This window comes from Ctenopharyngodon idella, chromosome 22 (genome assembly GCF_019924925.1).
Source record: "Ctenopharyngodon idella isolate HZGC_01 chromosome 22, HZGC01, whole genome shotgun sequence".
In the NCBI taxonomy this organism is placed as follows: Eukaryota; Metazoa; Chordata; class Actinopteri; order Cypriniformes; family Xenocyprididae; genus Ctenopharyngodon; species Ctenopharyngodon idella.
The window spans coordinates 28,106,528-28,127,814 of NC_067241.1; the positions used below are offsets into that span (position 1 = coordinate 28,106,528).

Consider the following 21,287-nt stretch of genomic DNA (forward strand, 5'->3'; position numbering starts at 1 on the left):
TGAAATAATAAGATAAAACGTCAGAATTATGGCATAGCCTACTAGATTATGAGATTAGTAAACAAAATTTATGAGAGAAAAATCGAAATTATGACTTAGTATGTCATTTTGAATAAAATAAAATAATATCGAATAGAATCCAATCGAATACAATTTAAGTAAATAATAGTTTTTGTAATTTATAAAATGTTAAGTTAGAGTTATTTTAAAAAAGAAAAATAATTAAAATAAAAAAAACATCGTGCTTTTATTTTGAAAGGACACTTTGAATCGGCATTCCTAGATTAGCGTCGGTTGCTTCGCGTTGCTTGTAGGGTGAATGACAGATGATTATAAACGCTGTTGTTATTTTCCATCTACGCTTATAAAGGAGTCTTGCGTTTTTGTTTTGTTTTTTCGCTTTTATTCTCATGTTATGTGTATGATTGGTCTGATTTAATCACCCACTGGATTATAAGAGAGCTGTTAGACTGCTGACATCGTCCTAAATCTTTCCTTCTGTTCAGCCTGCAGAAATTCCTGCACAGATCCCTTATCGACACACATGATGGACCTTTTTAATGAACGCATGACCAATATCTGCATCTGAATCGCCATGTAAGCATACTTTAGTGTGTAATAACGCTCGCGATGTCTGTGAGCAGCTGTCAAACCTGGTAAAGTCTGTTGGCCTCGACGGATCTGCTGAAATGAGAGGTTAGATAAGGGCAATGCATGGAAGAGCAGTGATTTAGGAGATGGGTGATTACGAGGAGAGTTTTCGTGGGCTCGAGGGGGAGTCGGATCATTTCCCCCCTCCGCCACCGCGGCACCCGGGCGGCCGGGAGCGGATGAACATCCAGAAGAGCAGCGTCTGCTCCAGGGCTTACTTCGTGGTGGTGATGGCCTTCTTCCACATCTACATAATTAATATCATAGCTTTGCTGCTTTATGTGCACTATAACACGGGGTCTGGGGAGCAGGATGTGCCCCTTGAAAAGAGTGTCCCACGACCCATGCCTACTGAACACCAAACCCCGTCACCAAACCTGAGCCCAGAGCTCTCCTTCCATCTGCCTCGCCTGGAGGGCATTCGGGTACATGCACTCATTATTCATTATGCGATATGATATATGTTTCTGTCCTGTTGTGCCTTTCCAAAAGATGATTTTATATATAACTTTTTTTTTTCTTCTTCTTTTTTTCGCATTATATGTCTCAGGTTCTGAGATAACATTCAATTTTTTGTCTGTTACAAATCAGTGCATTGTGGAATATATACAATTTAGCCCTAAGCTGTGTAAATCAATGTCAAGTACAGTCTACCCCACTATCAGTGTATTGTTATACAAAAAATACATGAAAATTTTAAATTTTGTGCATGTTTAAAATAATAATTAACGCATCCCTCATCACCACCCTCATTTAAAGGTGCAATATGTGCATTTTAGGAGGATCTTGTGACAGAAATGCAAAATAATATACATAACTATGTTTTCAGTTGTGTATAAAGACCTTACATAATTAACTGTTATGTTTTATTACCTTAGAATGAGTCATTTCTATCTACATACACCGCGGTCCTTTACATGTTAAGTCGCCATTTTGCGCCGGCATGTTTCTACAGTAGCCCTAAATGGACAAACTGCTCTACAGAGCGCGTTTGCTTGACTGGCCACTTTCTGCTGTCTCAGACGACGACATCTTTGTCCTGTGTTGACCACAGTAGCTTCTCTATATTGCAATTCACAACCTCACCGCTAGATATCGCTAAAATTTACACACTGCTGATGTAGATGTATGAATTTTTTTTTATTCAACCCTAGTAATTCGGTAAGACTGAAATTCAGAAACATTTCTCCCTTAAATTTCTAATTTTAAGCATTTTTTTTTTTTTTTGCACATAGAAAGTGTTTACTTTTTTTTATTATATGCATACCACTGGAGGCGGTGTTATTTTAGTATTTATTAATATTTTGAATTTGCTTATATTTTCAGTTTTTATTTTAATTTAGTTTTACTAGTTTCATTATGTGCTTGTTGCGTGCAGAGCAGGCAAAGAAGAAAAGAGGTGGATCCAAATTGCAGCCAAACATAGTTTATTAAACAAAACAAAGAAGATAATCCAAAACCAGAAACATAAGATAAATAACAGGAGCAAAATAACACAACAGCATAAACAATAACTGAAACTGAGGGCTTAATATGCAGAGACAACAAGGTATTTAGATGGGACACAGGTGAAAGGAATCAATAACAAGGAGAACCAAATCAGTAACCAAGGCTGTGTTTGAAATACCCTCATTCACTATTCCCTACATTAGTCCACTAAGAGTGAGTGAATTTGGACACTGAGGCTGTGCTCCACTCCACTTTTAAACACGCACTCGCGAACTTTCCTAAGCAATTCTCCTCGGGGGAATCCCTGCCACCATTTTTAAGTGTAATCCACTTTGTGAAGTGGACAAGGGAAGTTTATATGGACAGACCCTCGCTCCCTTGATTTTGACCGAGGGAGTGAGTCTACTTCATATCTACACTTCAGGCAGCTCCATATACCACAATGCAACACAATTGTGACTTGTATATTAATTTTTTTTTTTAAATATTTAAAACATGCTGTACCCACATTGGATCAGCGGTTTGGAAAATAGATGGATGATTCAGCTGCGAACGCCATCTTCTGGTCAGATGTGGGAATTCATTCACTCACAGTGCATTATGTATTCTCTAGCTGTTGAGTGTACATCAGTTGTACACTCATTATTGCGGTGCATGATGGGATTGAATAAGTGCACTCGAAAACGTCCACAATGGTTTCGGATACCACAACAAATGGCTGTCCTATTTAAGGGTATAGTGGGTGTTTTCAGACACAGCCTATGACAACACATGAGAAGCAGGAACGTAGGAGCGCGTCCCAAATAACGCACTATACACCTGTGTACTTATGCACTATGTACTCATCCATGTAGTGTAAGAATGATATAAAGTTATTTTGTCATTCAGCATCAAAGTCTAATAGCCCCTCCCCCTCCGCTACATTATTAAAGCTGCGACACGAGTGCATGAAGTGTCCAACATTCCACACTTCGTTTTTCTGTTAATTTAGTGCATTATCCAGGTATTTAAAGTTCACATTTTCTTTTTGGAATTTTCTTTGTGAACGCACTGCTCATACAATTTATACTACAAAACATCATAGAATAGTGCATAAGTACGCGAATTGGAACGCACCCATAGGGAACAAGAACAGAAACACAGGGAAACAATGGAAAAACAAACTAAAAGTTCATAAAACAGAACGTAATACTGATAGTGCTTCTGTCACTTTTATTAGTTTCAGTTTTAGTAATTTTAGTACTCCAATATAAACAATACAAATTTTTTATTTTAGTTAGTTGCCAAGACAGAATTTCTAGTTGTTGTTTTGTTTGTTTGTTTGTTTAAATTTTTTATCTAATATTTTATTTAATTTCAGCTTTATTTCAGTTATTTCAAGACAATTTATTACTGTGCAGCATATTTATAAATTATTTGTCTTGATATGTTTAAAAATACCTTTAATATCAAGCTATCCAAGTCATTATTCCCTCATTCCCTCATTGTCTGTGAAGACAGTGATTGATGCTACCCTATTTATGTATGCGTAATCCAATGTTAATGAGACTTAAATGTTTAATTTTTTTACTCAGGTTGGGCATGTGCAAAGAGTTTCTCTCGTTCCTGACCGGACCCATAACATGCGCACCCTCAGCTTGAAGCCACTGCTGTTTGGTGAGTTTCCAGTTTCAGCTGTAGAGATTTATTTTTATATATTAAATCTTGAAGTTTTGAGTTCGACTCATTAATTATGGATGTAAAAGCAGCACTAAGATTTGTGACAGAAAATGGACACGTGGACTCTAGTTTAAAAAAAAAAACACCTTAAATCGTTTAATATCTTTAAAAATATAGTACAAGGATCTTCTATTATTTACAATATTATGAACACACCGAGATACGTTTTTAAACACCCTCTTTCTCCTGCCTTCTGAAACTCTACCCTCTACACCGATGGCTTTTCCACTTGCGTGCCGCCTGGTTGAGGTGCCGCTGGCGTTTTCCCCAGCTGAAAGCTTTAGTGACTAGCAGTTTCTTGCCCATCACAGTGCCCGTCAACAGGAAGGTTCCTCCATCAGGATGGTTGCGGGTCAGGTTGCCCACACAGGTGACGTCTCGCTCCAGCCACAGTGTCAGGCGACTCCTCATTTCCCCTCCCAGCAGCGGACCGTGCTTTAGGACCTCCACCCGAGAACCCAGGGAGAACATGGTCAGGACAGAACTACTGGAGTTCAGTTTGGATAGACGCACTTTAACCACTAGTGGAGAGAAGTAAATAAATGAGTAATGAGTTTAGGCATTAATCATTTTTGATGAACAAGCAAAAACTAGCGTTTCTTACCAAAGTCACTTTTACAGAAGAGATCGAGCAGTTCTTTGGATGATGTAGCCTCCTCTAACTCACAGTCTGTGCAGCTCGCACGCGGCACCACTGAAACAAACCACAAAAACCGGTTTGATGGAGAAAACCCAGCATTGTTTTGTCTACGTGACTCTGTGAAAGTATATGATAGGAAAAAGATCTTTGTTTACCTCGGCCTTCATTGCTGGTGCCGTTTTGCATATGCACAACTGAGGAAATACACATTAGGTGATCTTTGGGAAACTGGTCACATTGTAGTATTCTGGGCCAGGGGTAACCGTAGCAGTTCATGATGGGGGCGCAGCTGTCCCGTACCGACACACACAAACTCCTACATGGTGAAATGATCCTGAAAAGCCAGAGGAGAAGTCACATTCACTGGTTGTTCAGAGCTTTGTGATGATTTGATTTGGAAAAGTAGTTAAAGATGTCAGGTTTCTTAGCCCACAGATTGAGAAGTATTTTCAGTGGTGGTCTCAGCTCGTCGCAGAGCCATATTTTATGATTTGGAGCAAAGCATTAAAATAGCGACAATTTCTATTGTGAATAATTGCAGTAGAGCAATTATGTATATTTATCAAATTTAATCAAACAGAAATGAATGTAATCCAATAAACACATTATTGCTTAAGCAAGAGTATTGTCTTGCTATATTGTCATTTCTTTTGTGGCACAAATTTCGTTGCAGATGATTTTCACTTCCATTTAACATTAACGTTTGTACTCATTTGCATGATAATGACACCATTTAATTCGTTTAAATGAAATGTAACATTGATCAAAAGCCACAACTGAAATGCTATCCACAGTATATTTTTTTTTAACATCATCTAGTTTTGAGGGTCATCGTTCCTGCCAATCAATGAAACCGTCTACTGTATTTCTAAGTAAGTCTTACCTCTCGAGGCACACGGGAGCGAAGAGCGAGCACAGGAAGATGCGGGCGTGTGGGTGGCACTCTCGGGCGAGGAGTGGCAGCCAGCTGGTGCTCTGCTGCACTGCTTCAGCCGGAGATTCATGTCCCAGCAAGTTGGGCATCCGCATGCTGTTGTAGCCCAGACCCTGGCACAGGGCCATGTTGGTTGGGATGGGCACACAACGAGAGGATCCCTGGAGTTCCCAGTGTCCGTTGGGCATTGCATTGATGTCTAGGCCAAGCAGCAGCAGCAGTAGAGCGGACGCTGTCAGCATCATAGTCCAGAGTGGTTCAGAGAGTTGGAGGGTCAGTGTAAGGTAGTGTCAGAGTAAATCAGTAATAGGTGTATTTATACAGCACTGCCTGAGGCCCATTTGGGAGAGGGCGGGACTTTGCAGGATGTGAAATCGGATTGGTTAGGGAGGGTGTGGATGTGTGACTGTGTGTGACTTGCCAGTTGTTCCGTTTCTCTGCTGGAGATGATGAACAGTGAGCTCTACTGTACCACACACTTCCTTTTTGCTCTTTTTTTTCCTGAAAAGTGTGACTATTATAACACAACAGAGTACCCTCGAGGCAGAGGAGGTGTTTACATGCTCATGGGATAGATAGATAGATAGATAGAAGGGCAGTTAGGTAGATAGACGGATGGATGGATGGAAGATGGATGGATAGATAGAACGATAGATAGACACATAGATAGATAAATAGAAGGGCAGATAGATAGATAGATAGATAGATAGATTGATTGATTGATTTTTTTTATGTATATTTTTGTGTTTACTGTATGAGAAGTTGTCAGACAGTGAAAGTGTAAAGTTGAAACCCCTTAGGAAGGGTTGGCTGTGACAGAGGTGTGTGAAAGGAAGTGTGTAAGTGTGAGAGGGCTGGAGTCGCGTCTGTGCGTGTGTGATGCTGAGGAGTTTTTCTTCCCCTGCTGGGAGCACTACACAATGTCTACCCCAAAAATGGCCCTCACTTCCTGTCTGCTCCATTCCCAGGACCCTTTCTTTCCCCTCATCCAATCTAATGAGTTAGAGAGACTGCATCTCTCACAGACAAACCATGCGGAAGAGCTTTATGAAGAGTGTGCGTCTCTGTGCGTATGTATGTTTATGCGTTATCTGCATTTGAATGGCACAAAACAATAACGGTGATAGATAACACTGAAACCTATATACAGCAATCTAAATCATTGAGCACTCTCACCCATCCCAGAGAAACAATGGCCCCCACCAGAACGCATTAATGGCACAGTCTCATTAACACTCTCAATGGGTCAGGCAATACCATGAGTCTTAAAGAGGGGGATGGGCGCATTTCATTAGATTTGACAACTTAAAGTGTTAGTTCACCCAAAAATGAAAATTATCCCATGATAATTGGAATAGGTGTATAACTTCTTTCAGACAAACACAACCTGATATATATTTAAAAATATCCTGGCTTTTCCAAGCTATATAATGGTAGTGAATGGGGGGGCAAGATTTTGAAGCCCCAAAAAATGCATTCATCCCATCATAAATATAATCCATACAGCTCCAGGTGGCTAATAAAGGCCTTCTGAAGCAAAGTGATGGGTTTTTGTAAGAAAAATATCCATATTTAAAAGTTTATAATCTAAAATATCTTCCCGCAGACGACCGTACACATACTGCGCAAGTCGACTTGTGCAAGTCAAATGAGTAACCCGTGATGCGATGTATGACGCAGGATGTAGGAGTATCATAAGCTTAGATGCCTCCCGCGATTTAAACAAATAGGGCTGTGCAACAAGCTCCAGCTCCTCTTCTCTCATATCAAAATCTTCTGACATTTTTCTTCCGTCTAAGACTTCTAATTTGTGACTGGTGTTTTGTTTTGCTCTATCCTCTGCGCTTCCGCGTTCGTCATTACGTCATGCATTGAGTCAGGGGTTACCCTTCCACCACAAATCGATGCGTATGGCCATCTGCTGGAAGCTAGTCATTATAGTTAATAAAGTTTTAAATATGTATATTTTTCTTACAAAAACCCATCGCTTCGCTTCAGAAGGCCTTTATTAACCCCCTGGAGGTGTATGGATTATTTTATGGATGGATGCGGTTTTTTTTGGGGGCTTCAAAATCACGCCCACCATTCACTGCTATTATAAAGCTTGGAAGAGCCAGAATATTTATAAAAATATCTCTGATTGTGTTCATCTGAAAGAAGAAAGCCATATGGCTAGGATGGGGTGAGTAAATCATGGGATAATTTTCATTTTTGGGTGAACTATCCCTTTAATGGCCACTGTTCACTATATTAGCTATTTATTAAAAATGTGACCACTACCCAGATTGAACAAATATATATACAGTACCAGTCAGACATTTGGGTACATCATTATTACTATTTTACATTATTTACTATTACTATCAAAGTCATCAAAACTATAAATTAACACAAATGAAAGTATTGTTTAATTTATTTAATTTTATTTATTTTTTGAAAATATTTATTTCCAAATAATATATACATTTTATACATAATTAATTTAATTATATATATATATATAAAAAATATATATATATATATATATATATATTAAAATGCCTGTTTTGTAAATACATTCATATACAGGTAGTTTAATTTGTCTACATAACAAATTTTAGTCTTATAAGCATAAACCTTTTAATTCAAATGTTTTTTAAGATAATGGGAAACAACAAATTCAGTCCAAACTTCTGTGACTTCAAACTTCTATTTTTTTTTTTTTTTTTTGGTCATAAATAAAGTCAGTTACATAAAAAGGTAGATTAGTGTAATTTGAATATGAAAATTAAGACTGATTACCCCTTGGCTAACTGCTCAGACTAAACCGACTAAACAGCAATAGTAGCTGTGTTCATGCAACTGGCCTCAGGCTAAATGTTTTTTACTACCAACTTCTGTTCAAGCCATCCTCACATTCACCTGGAAATGATGGTTCTCGCCAAATGAGAATTGATGACATTAACACCCATTTGCAGTGAAGTGCGGCGGTGGGCAGGTCTGTTGATTAGCCCTGCATAGTGTGACTGTGATCCTTTAATCCTTTAGTCTAATCTCATAATGTTGACGTTCTCTCTGTCTGCCTTTCGGTGGAACTTTCACAGACACTTACTTCTACAATAGATCAAACACGGATGCTCTGAAATCATGTCAGCTTTTAAGACGCTCTTAACACATTGTTAAGAGGTGTGCTGGGATCTTTTGCTGATAAGCAACACCTTAGCAACCACATAGCAACGGTCTGGCATTCACCTTACCACCCTAGCATCAGTGAGGCAAGTTTGTCACCCTTAAATAGCAACTGTACTATTTATTAAACTATACCTATACTAACTATATACCTATATTATACTATACTATACTAGCTGTAATCAAATAAAAAAAATGCAGAGGTTTTTAAACCTCTGCAAAATAAAAGTCTGCTATATAAATACCAGCCATACCTGATCACAGATAAATGTTGCATATTTAAATTCTATACTGTTTTGTTTAAACAAATTGAAAGAAAAACACTAAACTAAAATCAATCATTTTAAATGCTTCATGTTAAAGGGATAGTTCACCCAAAAATGAAAATTGTGTCATCATTTAGTCCCCCCTCAAGTTGTTCCAAACCTGTATAAATTTCTTTGTTCTGCTGTACACAAAGGAAGATATTTGAAAGAATGTTTATAACCAAGCAGATCTTGCCCCAATTGGCTACTATAGTAGGAAAAAAGTACTATGATAGTCAACTTTCACTCAATCCATATTACGCTCTACTTGGATTAATGGACCTTTCTAAACACCAAATACAACATATTATTTATATAAAATAATTTTTATTGAACAACAATATTTCAGTTAACAACAATAGCCATTATAAATGACAATAGGAAATAAACTATTGTACAATTCAGTCAAACGTACAAAAGCAGTGCTCTACAGGATGTACAGTAAGTTAAATATAGCCTTAATATTAAATTATTAAATTTAACATAGCCCAATTCAACTTGCTCAGGAACAAGTAATAGATTAATAAGACCAATGATTGCCCGTTTTATGTACCCAAAATGAATTATGTCTCATGTTTAACCACTATAAGAGCCAGCGGCAAATCCACTGGTCGAGATGAAGCTGTTCTCAGCAGGTACACGAGCACTGAATGGCCCCTGACAGCCTGGAGCTCGCATCTCCAAAAACAAATCGTAAAATAGATGCTATGATTAAATATGAGTCACATATTTCAGGTCTAAACAAATATATTCTCGCCTTAAAACTACAGTTCGTGGTACAACAAGTGTAGTATTTGTAAAAAAATATGGTGGATTTGCTGGGCCGCCATAATGGTCGCTTCAAGCGGAGTGATACAAACGGTGAAAAGGTAGGAGTGCTGTTATCACTGGAACATATATATATATATATTAGGGGTGTAACGGCACAAGAACATGACTGTTCGGTACGTACCTCAGTATTGAAGTCACAGTTCACGGTTCGGTACAGCGGGGGGAAAAAGCTAAACATAAAATTGCTTCTTTTTTCTTCTTTTTTATTAAACAGTGTTTTATTGAACAAATTGTGTCTTTCTCTTTAAATAAATTCAGCTATAATTAACATTTTCTTAAGGATAAAAAAAATCTATCTCAGCTAATGCTGTAAACTATATACAGGGCATCCCTTTCTTGCACATTACTGTTATATAAAAGGTTACAATTACTTTAAATGGTAGTACATATAGAGTTTACCATTATAATTCATATTATTGGTTGGGGTATGCAAACTGACGTCTGCATGTTGATGTGTGTTCCAGAGATCCCAGGATTCCTGAGTGTGGAGGAGAGCAGTGTGGTGATGCAGCTGGCCCAGCTGAAGGGCCTGACCCACAGCTCTCTACTCACGGTCCCTGACAGCCAGGAGGAACAGCTCACTCAAGATGAGCTCTTCAGCCTGCTCGACCTCAACCAGGATGGTCTTCTGCAGAGGGAGGAGGTTAGGCATAGTCATTCTATGCTTACTGCTAGTGTTGAACCTTAAATGTATCAGTTCAATAGCTTAAAGAGGGCAAAAAATGAAAATTCTGTCATCATTTACTCACCCCGATGTCTTTGCAAACCTGTGTGACTTTTTTTTACTTCTGTGAAACTAAAAGTGAGTTGTGGTGGAGGGTTTTTACTGAATAATGACTTTCGGTATATCGCCAAAACATTGTAGTGCTTCTTTGATAGCCTAATATCTCATTTGTTGTTCCACGGAAGAATCTCATGCAGGTTGGAATAATGTGAGGGCGAGTGAATGATGACAGCATTCTATTTTTAGGTGAACTCTCCCTTTCGAGGATGAGAGTGAACATGGAGCTGAGAGAGATAGAAACAGAGAGAGTAATGAAATTAATTTTCCTAGAGTTAAAAGCGTCTGTTCTGCCACAGATTTTGAGTCTGTCCCATTCGACTGATGGGTCTTGGCTGAGCTCATACAATTTACGGAAAATCCACACCGGGCTTGAGACCAACCCTTCTGGTAAGTTGTGTGTGTGTGTGTGTGTGTGTGTGTGTGAAAGAGTGGTGGGTCTGATACAATGACACAACATGCAGTGTTTTCTAGCAGCTTCCGGATGGATCCTATTAGAGTCTCATTAATATGAGGGTTACACACACACACATCCGCCTCAAATACGGACTCACTGAGGTAGTGTCCCCTCTTCCGGTCCCCCTGCCCTATTGTCTGGAGAGCATCCCGCTGTGGTTTGGTTCCGGAGGGGAAAGAGTGAAGACTCACTGACCCGTGAATAAAGGAGAAAAATAGAGAAATGCTATTCTCTTTATTCTCGCCTTGTTCATTGTAACGCTGCCATCAACTATAATATTTTTTGTGCTGTTTTCTGAGACGAGCATCTCTGTGACTCCTGCTCATACTTAAAGTTGAGGATTTTAAACACACCCCTAACCCTAAATATTAAACCTCAGCATGTAACTTGTCCCACACCATTTGTGATTTTGATACCTACATAAATGATAACTGAAACCATGCAGTTTGTTGACGAAACCCAATGAGTCACAATGAAGGAGGGATCCAAGCCATATAAAGAGACTAGAATATCATAGAGACTTTTAAATGAGCACTCTTGACTTGGGCCTGAAGGAAACCACTTAGAACACATCAGCAACCACATAACGGTGCATTAAAACATACAGAACACCTTAGCAACCATATAGCAACATCCTTGCAACCACATAACAATAAACTACCATTACACCACTCATATTTTCTTTAAAGATGACCTATTATGCAAAATTGACATGAATCTCATTTACGAATGAAATTAGGTAGGCCGAAGAAATTAGGTAATGTCTTATATGTTTGTGCAAATCATTTTACGCCAGACTGCTTCACAAACAATGACCAGTTCAATGCTGGATTTGCACAAAAGTTGATTCTGAAAGATGGGTTGATACCAACATCCTATTACAGTTCCCACATGAGCACCTGTACCAAAGTCCCTTTCAAGAAAAGTCTGTTCACTCGGCGGCCATATTTGCAACGCCTTCTGGGCAGCTATTTCGGGCATCCAAGACCAAGTCTTATCTATTTGAATAGGGGAATCCTGAAATCTCTAAAACTGCTTGGTGAACTCCCCATTAAATAACATATTACAAATCAGCAACAAAATCTGACATGAACTGCCCTATAAATGTTATTTATGCTCAAATAACATTAAAAAGGCTTATTTTCAGGCTAGACAAGCCGATGCGCATGAGTAGTCCTAAGCGCGAGTCTCAGGTTTCTATGAGAACCGGAGCCTCTAACGGCAGCTGCAGTGACGCAATGACTTTATCAACTTTTACTTAGAAGGTGGGATGTATTGGGCCATATTGTGCGTTGCAGTTTCTCCCATTCATAACTAATAGGAGTGAACCATCTTTCTATATTTATAGTCTTTGACCTGTGCAACAATTTATAGATGATCATGATTGAACATGCTAATCGATAGGTTGAATAAAGTTAACTCCACAACAACTACATAAACCATTAAGAAACGTGACAAAAGACAATGGAACCAATTATAATCAGTGATGCTGTCTACACACTGGATGTGGCGCAACGTGAGCGACAAATCTCCAACAGCAAACTGATGCCTCGTTCTATTTATGATGTACTGACACGAAGGACAAATGCTTTGCAACGAGTGCTTGGTTGCGTCTAGTGTAGACCGCTTTTAGCTGTTGCGACGCGAGCGACAATGTTTGCATTTGGTGTAGACGTTGTGTAAAACTTCTTCCTGAGTCTCTCCATCTGTGTCCGACTCCAGTTCGAACATATAAGGCTGTACACCGCTACTGAAATTTATGACATTTTGGCTGTATGAGATTCTCCTGTTTTGTTGTTGCTGGAGTATCCGAAGCACAAGCTGTAAAGGCTCCACCCTCTTCATGAAAGGGGGTGGGGAGCAGCAGCTCATTTGCATTTAAAGGGACACACACAAAAACAGCGTGTTTTTGCTCAAACCCAAATAGGGGCAAATTAGACATGCTATAATAAATAATCTGTTGGGTATTTTTGAGTTGAAACTTCACAGACACATTCTGGGGACACCAGAGACTTATATTACATCTTGTGAAAAGGGGCATTATAGGTCCCCTTTAAAAATGAAATCTAAATTCCAGTCAAACTTTTTTTTTTTTTTTTTTTTTTATCATGACATCTTGCTTTAAATGGTCAAATAGAAGCATAATGTGCAGAATGTGATTTTATTGCTATGTGACTGAGATTGCTGTCTGGTGTGTGTCTGCAGGAGTTTTGTCTCTGCAGGAGTTTAAGCGTGTCAGTGGTGGAGTGTTGCAGTACAGCGGAGCTGGCCAAGGTTTGGATGGCCACGCCAAGGTCAGGCAGAGAAGCACACACACACAACTTTATCTCGGAGAGGGCACACACCACCTGCTGAAGAGTATCAGAAATAGGTAATACATTTTGATGGCTGCAGTAGTGGTCAAAGCTCAGGGCTGGGAATCAAAAGGATCCTGGTTCGATCCATTACAGTTATGCACTCAAGCAAGATTTCACCCTGAAATGAAAAGTCTGTTATTGTTTGGTCCATGTACCTTCTGGTCATTTGATCTTCTACTTAAAAAGCAATAAAAAGAAATGTGAAATTGTCTGTTGTTGATTTTTTTTTTTTTTTTTTTTTTTTCTTTTTGTTTAAGAAAAAGAATAAGTATTGAGCTAAATTTGTCGTTTATTTATTTATTTATTTATTTTCAAGGATGAAAATGAGTTTACAGCCTTAATATTTGAATAATATGCATGGGCGGCCCTGAAACTGGCCTTTCTCACATGACCAGAAGGTACATGGACCTTCTCTTTTACTCAAACTCATATCATTCCAATCCTTTACTTGTTTTAATCCATTTGTTTTAGACTTCTCATTGACTTTCAATGTATGAAAAATTGGTTAAAACATGTTTTGTTTTGTTTGGTTTGGTTTTGGACACCTCATCGTTGACTTTCATTGAACGAACAAAACAGTTGAAATGTTTTGTTTTGTGTTTTGTTTGTTTTGTTTTGGTCATCTCCTCGTTGACTTTCATTGAATGAACAAAACAGTTGAAACATGTTTTTGCTTTTTGTTTTTTTGTTTTGGTTTGTTTTGTTTTGGTCATCTTGTTGACTTTCATTGAATGATAAAAAAAAAATAGAAACATGTTTTTGTTTTAGACACCTTGTTGACTTGTTTGTTTGTTTTTTGGACTCCTCATTGACATTCATTGTATGATCAAAACCATTGATATGTGTTTTGTTTTGAACACAAACTCTTTCATTGTGCTTTCATTGTTGACTTTCATTGTATGGACAAAAACAGTTGAAACATTCAAGTCATACATGTTTGGAATGACAAGTGGGAAGCTCAGGATTTTCTTTAAGCCCCAGTCTTTACGAGTTAGGCGTGTCAATGAGAAACGTGGCGGAATAGCACAATACTTATAGGTATTTAGCAGTGACATTGTCAGGCTTTTTATTTGCAACAAAATAAGCTAAATATATGTTTTTCTCCAGAGTGACCCGTTTAACGCGACTGCCGTCCTCATTGGTTGATCTCAGCGAGCCAATGGAAGTTGTCCGTTATGAGCAGGGTGGGTACAGCCACGCCCACCACGACAGCAGCCCCCCCAGTCCTGACAGCAGCTGTGCCCATACACATCTGGCAGCAAATAACTCCGCCTCTAACCAAGTTGCATGCAGGTACATTTTAAGACATTTTGTATCCAATTTGATTGACTCGTAAAATTGTTGCAGCATAATAAAGGTGTTAATATTGCCCAGGTATCTGACGGTCCTGCTGTATCTGAACTCGGCAGATGGAGGTGGAGAGACCAGCTTCCCTGTGGCTGACAACAGGACATATGAGGAGGAGGTGAGCCATGTCTTGTTTCTATGGCAACAGGGGGAGGTGAGCTCTGTTGCCATAGCAACCAGCCGGTGACAGGAAGAAGGTCTTGAATTGTGATAGCTATCTTGGTGTTATTGCAGTGTTTAAGGCTTCACTTGAAAACTCTGTGTGTTTCAGGTCTTAGGTGATCTCTCTCAGCAGTACTGTGATAAAGGAAATCTGAAGGTCAAACCTGTTGCTGGAACTGCTTTACTGTGGTACAACCACCTTTCAGATGGCAATGGTGATTTTCATAATTATTCCAAACTTTTGACCGGTCATGTATGCATAATGAATATTAATGAACTCAACATTGTTCTTCTCCATTCATTTCCATCAGGTTGGGTTGGAGAGTTGGATGAATTCTCTCTCCACGGCGACTGCTCGGTCACTCGGGGCTTCAAATGGACAGGAAGTGTGTGGGTGAACATCGACCCTGACCAGCAGCGTCAGGAGCGCTACCAGCGCCTGGTCTCGTGGCATCCAGAGGAGCAAAGCAAAAGGCCAGAGCATGGAGACCTTCACCAAGACCTCTGAACCAGACCTCCTGTCAGGAGTTAAGCTTCTTCGCTGATCTAGAATCAGTTTCCGTTAGGTAAGACCTCATGTGAAGCCTGGTCCAGTAAGAGATATACCCACTGCTGCAAGCTTGACCTTTATAGCTGTCACCCCCTGCTCCGGTGACATATAATTCAATATTCATGAGTTCAACAGGGAAAATAATAGCTAAACATTCAGTGATATAATTTGCTGGTTTCGCACAAGATATGTATTCTCTATTTATGAAAGATTTTATTTATTCAATGTTGCATATTTATTGAAATTATTATTTATTTGTCATATCACCATTTATTAAATTATTTAGTATTTTATTTTATATATATATATATATATATATATATATATATATATATATATATGTATATGTGTGGTGTGTACATATGTATAAATATAGTCACATAATGTGTGTCTATTTATCTCAGGTTTGGTTAAGCACACGTTGTCTTTTTCCATTTTAATGCACTATTTCAAACAAAGAAATTGTCAGATATGTAAGTTAAATTAAGTAAGAAATAAATTCATACTTGTAGAACAGTATGGGTGGTGTGTTCAGTTAATTGGTTTATTTTTAATAAGAATTAAACACTCAAACAGATTTCACTAATACACAAGTGCGCGTTTTCTCCACAAGAGGGCATCATCTTCACTTACACGAACAAAGATCTCCGCTTACATATGCACAGCAGCTATAATGCCCTCGCAGCACTTGTAAGTCGGCAGTGTAGGGAAGTTCCAGGGCCTAGTTTTATGGCAGGGGCCCTCTCTTACTGCAACAGTGGAGAAACTTTTGCAACATTTTGGTTGGATCTTGGTTTAGCACAGACAAATGTTTAACGTCATCAGATAAGGATGCTAGGACAACTGATAGACACCTCAAGCGTGGGAAGTCCAAAGGCAATTTCGTCCCTGCACCCATCTTGAGACTAATCCCTAAGGTTTAAGCCAACCGCCATAAAAAATTCTTAAGGACTTTTTGGATGCAAGAGCAGTGGCTGAAACAAAGGGAGGCCAACTACCACACGTCCATTTCATACTTATTCAGAGTCAATGACAGCTATTTCTAGTTCAAAATCTTACACAAATTCAGCTGTTAATGTACAAATGAATGCATGCCTGTCTCTTTTTTCCATCTTGTTTGGTATGTATTTGTTTAAAATATTGCCAGAGGTATTCTGGTGGTGGTTTGGGAACTGAGAAATGCATTGGTAAAAATTTAAAGACACTGTATGTGTACTTTGGATTATGCAAATGAGTTCCACAGGGGAAAGAAGGGTGGGCCACACTGTATGTGTCCCCTCTGATGTCAGCAGCCAATCACGGCACTGGAATTAAATTGCCAAATTGCAATCTCCTCTTCATCGGAAAAGGATAAATGTACCCTTTCAAAAGACACATCTAGTGAGACATTAACAGATAGACCCATGTTTTGATTCTCCCATCTGGTGAGACACTAACATACATAGAAGTTCTGAGACTCCGGCCCGTAACAGGGAAGGCAGCGATGGATACATTCAGGTTCTGAGTCTCCCATCTAGAGAGACTGTAACAGATACACTGTCCTGAGTCTCCAGCCTGCAAAGGTGAGACAGAAACAGATTCAAAGCTCTTGAGTCTAAAGCTTGTGAGGCAGCAACAGATATGACCACGTTCTGAGCCTCCAGCCTGTGAGGAAAGAGAAATTGACAAACACTACGTTCAGAGTCTTCGTCCAGCGAGACAGTAGCAATCACTATACACATCCTGAGTCTCCATGCCAGAGAGACAAAAGCAGATTGACCAAGTGTCTGGCCCAGAGGCAGAAGACATACAGACACATTTGCAACAAGGTTAAGCTCAGGAGAGCAAACCTTCACTTCAAGGTACTTTCGTCTGTGTTCCAGATTGTTAAGGACCTTCTGAATCTACGCCAGGGCCTCATCTGTGTGTTCCAGATTTTAGGACCCTTTTTGGTGCTCCAGGAGATCAGCATCTCACAGAGCTTTGTGTTCAAGGCTTCAAGTTCCCCACTGCATTGTCACCCAGCTCAACCAGTGGAAGACGTCACCGTCATCGGACTGCTCACTCAACCACGTGGGTTACACCTTCTGTATTCAACTTACGAAAAAAGCGTGACTAACGTCACGTCAGTTAAATTTTTTTCATAATTTGAATAGGGAAGGCGTAGGACGTAGCATAAGCATTTTGAACTGTGAGAGTTTTACACTTTCGTCGTAAGTTGACTACGGAAGGTGGTCTGGCGGAAGCTAGATATTTTACTTCATAACTTGTTAAATATGGATATTTTTCTTACACAAACACATCGCTTCGCTTCAGAAGGCCTTCATTATCCCCCAGGAGCCGTGTGGAGTACGTTTATGATAAATATAGAGCATCAGGGTGATTATTAATATAACTGAGATTGTATTCGTCTGAAAGAAGAAAGTCATATACACCTAGGATGGCTTGAGGTGAGTAAAGCTTGGGGTAATTTTCATTTTAAAGTGAACTAATCCTTTAATCACTTGTATTTTATGCATCTTATGCACTTTATTCCTTTACCATTCATGGTATTCATTTAGTAGTTGTGTTGATTAACTCTGGTTTCTTTTTGTTAATAAAATGTATTTTATTACACTTGACTGTACTGAGCCTACTGGATGAGAACTGAACTGAGCTGGACAACGACATCACTGTTTTTCAGCAGAACTGCTTTATAGATGAAATGAACTAATTTAATAATCGATGATCTTTACAACAGAGCTGAATCAACACTGAACTGACTTCAGCTGAACAATGACACTATTTTATTTTAGAGCTGCTGTACAGCCGAAATGAACTGCATCAATGAATCATTATTTTCCTGCTATCCCTGTAAAGCTGCTTTGAAACAATCTGTATTGTATAAAGCGCTATATAAATAAAGTTGACTTGACGCGACCAAAACTCATATTATTTGGTGCCCATATAGACCAAGTCCTTACATTTATGGTGCCCATTTTAAGCATGAAGCACAACAGTAGTTAGGCTTAGTTGTAATATGTTGACAATAAATACTATTTATATAAATAAATAAATAAATAGGCTAATAAACTTGGCCTGTCTTTTGAGTTTTAAACTTTAATGGTTCAGGTCTGGCATTGATATTTTAGATAGCTTAAAACTCATGAGGCACAATTATAGAAATGTACTTATGTATCCTCAAGGGATTCTAACAGCAATTTGATAGTCATTTCTTTTTAGAAACCGTATAATTCGTGTTTGTATTTTAAGAGATCTATTCTCTGAAAGCTGAATTATTCAAAAGAAAATATTTTTCTTGTTTCAAATATGACATCTGTGTGTGTGTGTGTGTGTGTGTGTGTGTGTGTGTGTGTGTGTGTGTAGTCTTTCTTTAGTTTTACTTCTCCTGCACTGTTGCAGCTGAGGGAACTCAAGAGAACTGCATGAAAGCTCTTATTGCAAAAGATCCTTTAATACCCCCTGGATCTTGAGGCTTAATACAGAGTCTATGGAATTTTGGGGCTTGTGGTGACTCACTAGAAAACGAATAGTTTCTCACAGCTGTTTGGCTGTGCTTTTATGTATTATGCACTGTATATATTATGATATTTTCTGCCTAGTGAGTAGCATTGGCAAAATACCTTTTATATCTACTTCAGTACAATGCACACTACTTTATAGGGTAAAGTGGATCTAAAGGTGGTTCTTTAGGCCTACAATAACTATTTCTAAGTTCTCTAGAGAAGTTAGAAATGGAAGCATACTTAAATGAGTTTTAATGTATTACAACAGAAAAAATTGAAAAGCAGTTGCTCAACCAACTGTACAGGAGGTTCAACTCAGAAGAAAAACAAACTTTTTACTCTAGAAAAACAGCACTCACTCTACAAACATAAATTTAAAGGTGATCATACACAGGGCAACTTTTTGAGCAATGTTGCCGGGCAGTTTTGCTGAGCGATTTTGCTTGGGCACTTTGCCATTGAGAATGGGCTACAACAGTGGTGTAGTCTACGTGATACGCAGGTATACGCCGTAAACCTACGGTCGAGGATTTCCGTATACCCACTTAAAAAAGCACGAGGATACGTAACCATACAATAAATTACAATAAGTTTTGTGATTTGTTGCTTTTGACATAAAACAAAGTCTCATATTTCAAATTCTGCCCATTTTACTTCGAAATAAAAAAACATAAATACCGTTTTAGCGCTCTTGTTTCGTGACCGCTGTAGCGCCTCATCAGTTCAAGAGAAGCGGCCGGCAGCGAGAAGCGCACGTGAACCGATCCTCTCCTCCGCTTTAATAGCAGTTACAGCGCGAAATAAACATGAATGAACATCTTAACAAGGTATGTTAAAAGATACAGTATAACTTGACGAAATCCGTATCATGTCTCGTGTAGGCTTATTCAGTGTTTCAATCGCGGAAAGATGTTAATAACAGCTTGTAAACAATGTCACGTAACGTCACATTTACCTCAGGAGAACAAATATTCAATGACCATAAACTCGTTAGTCAGCTAGAAAAATCTCTAGAGAGGAGCATTTAGCTAAATATATGCAACACATTACATATTAATTATAATTTTTAATGTTCTTTAATAGTCTATGCATGTTTGAATAAATCCGTCAAGTTGACAGCCACCATTTAAATGTTTATATTTCAAACAAACGAATTGGAGTAGAAATAATTTTAGAGTTAATTGGCCTATTATAACTTTATTAGCCTATTATAAAAATGTCCTTAAGTGTGATTTAAGTTTGTATACAAGTCAGTTCATTTTAATCTTCAATATTAATGTAGTAACTGATCCCCATGTATATTTTACAGCATTAGCTGAGAGATTTTTTTTTTCTTGAGAAAATTTGCCATGTACTGTACCGGATATACAGTATATTGAATTGAAATGTATAACTATGATGACAGACTGGCAGGAAATGGTGCAAAACAGAAACAAAGTCCAAACAGGGTCATATTGTGACATACTGATAAGCCTCATCTTTCCATTATTGTTAATTTAACTCTAAAACTCCCAAAAAAAAAAAAAAAAAAAATGCTGGGTTAAAAACAACCCAAGTTGGGTTGAAAATGAACAAACCCAGCAGTTGGGTTAAATGTTTGCCCAGTCTGCTGGGTAGTTTTATTTAACCCAACTATTGTTTAAAAATGACTATGGATGGTTAAAATGAAGGTTAGAAATTAAAAATCAGACACATAATTACTAGAGGCAACAATAATAACCAAAAGGTGAACATTTATTAATAAACAATTTAATAAATGTTTATTGTTTAACTATTATATCTAATATTAATAAATGTTCATTTCCAACATATTTTGGGTTAATTTTAAGCAAGTAATACAGCAATATTTACACAATAGTTGAGTTAAATAAAACTACCCAGCAGAAACATTTAACCCAACCGCTGGGTTTGTCCATTTTCAACCCAACTTGGGTTGTTTTTAACCCAGCATTTTTTAGAGTGTAATAATAGTTGCAACTTGCACTCTTAAATATGCATTAAAACTTGCCAGCTGATAAAACCTATGATCCAGGGACCATATTCATATAACATCTAAGGCTATCTTAACTGGCTGGTGGTGATTGACACGAAACAGTAGAAAATCAGTCTAGTCTCTCCAGCTGTAAATGTCATTGGCTGTTAAAGTCTTGTGTTGCTTATAATAAATTGATATGTTGATAACACACACATAAGCAGTCTTTCAGAATGCTCTCAATTACATGTAGCCTAGATCAGATGCATAGGGGAGCGCGGGGCACAACCTAACGCTTTTTGACTTTCTCAGTTTGTGTAAATCTACTTAGGGTTCAGAGAATTTATTTTGTTCCACATTAATTTCACACATGTCTGGTACAAATGTGTGGTTTTGTTTCATTAATACAGTGTATACTTTTTTCTTTATTTACCGCGAATGAAGGGAAGTGAAATGTGACAACATGCCCCATAGGTGGG

At 38.3% G+C, this 21,287-nt stretch overlaps 3 protein-coding genes across 3 annotated transcripts in view; 2 read left to right on the forward strand and 1 right to left on the reverse strand.

The window, feature by feature from the left end:
* The window catches only part of si:ch211-117c9.2 (solute carrier family 26 member 6), a 211,994-nt gene that overhangs the window by 141,019 nt on the left and 49,688 nt on the right, over window positions 1-21,287 (forward strand).
* p4htma (prolyl 4-hydroxylase, transmembrane a) lies at window positions 268-15,867 on the forward strand. The gene is made up of 9 exons (XM_051879416.1): window positions 268-1,076; window positions 3,675-3,756; window positions 10,162-10,340; window positions 10,778-10,868; window positions 13,141-13,306; window positions 14,400-14,585; window positions 14,667-14,757; window positions 14,911-15,016; window positions 15,113-15,867. Exons 1-9 carry the CDS (start codon window positions 738-740, stop codon window positions 15,307-15,309), a joined length of 1,437 nt encoding a protein of 478 aa, XP_051735376.1. The 5' UTR covers window positions 268-737; the 3' UTR covers window positions 15,310-15,867.
* Window positions 3,764-5,966, reverse strand: LOC127504605 (secreted frizzled-related protein 5). The gene is made up of 4 exons (XM_051879418.1): window positions 5,343-5,966; window positions 4,615-4,793; window positions 4,424-4,513; window positions 3,764-4,340 (listed from the first exon to the last, which is right to left on the reverse strand). Exons 1-4 carry the CDS (start codon window positions 5,636-5,638, stop codon window positions 4,021-4,023), a joined length of 885 nt encoding a protein of 294 aa, XP_051735378.1. The 5' UTR covers window positions 5,639-5,966; the 3' UTR covers window positions 3,764-4,020.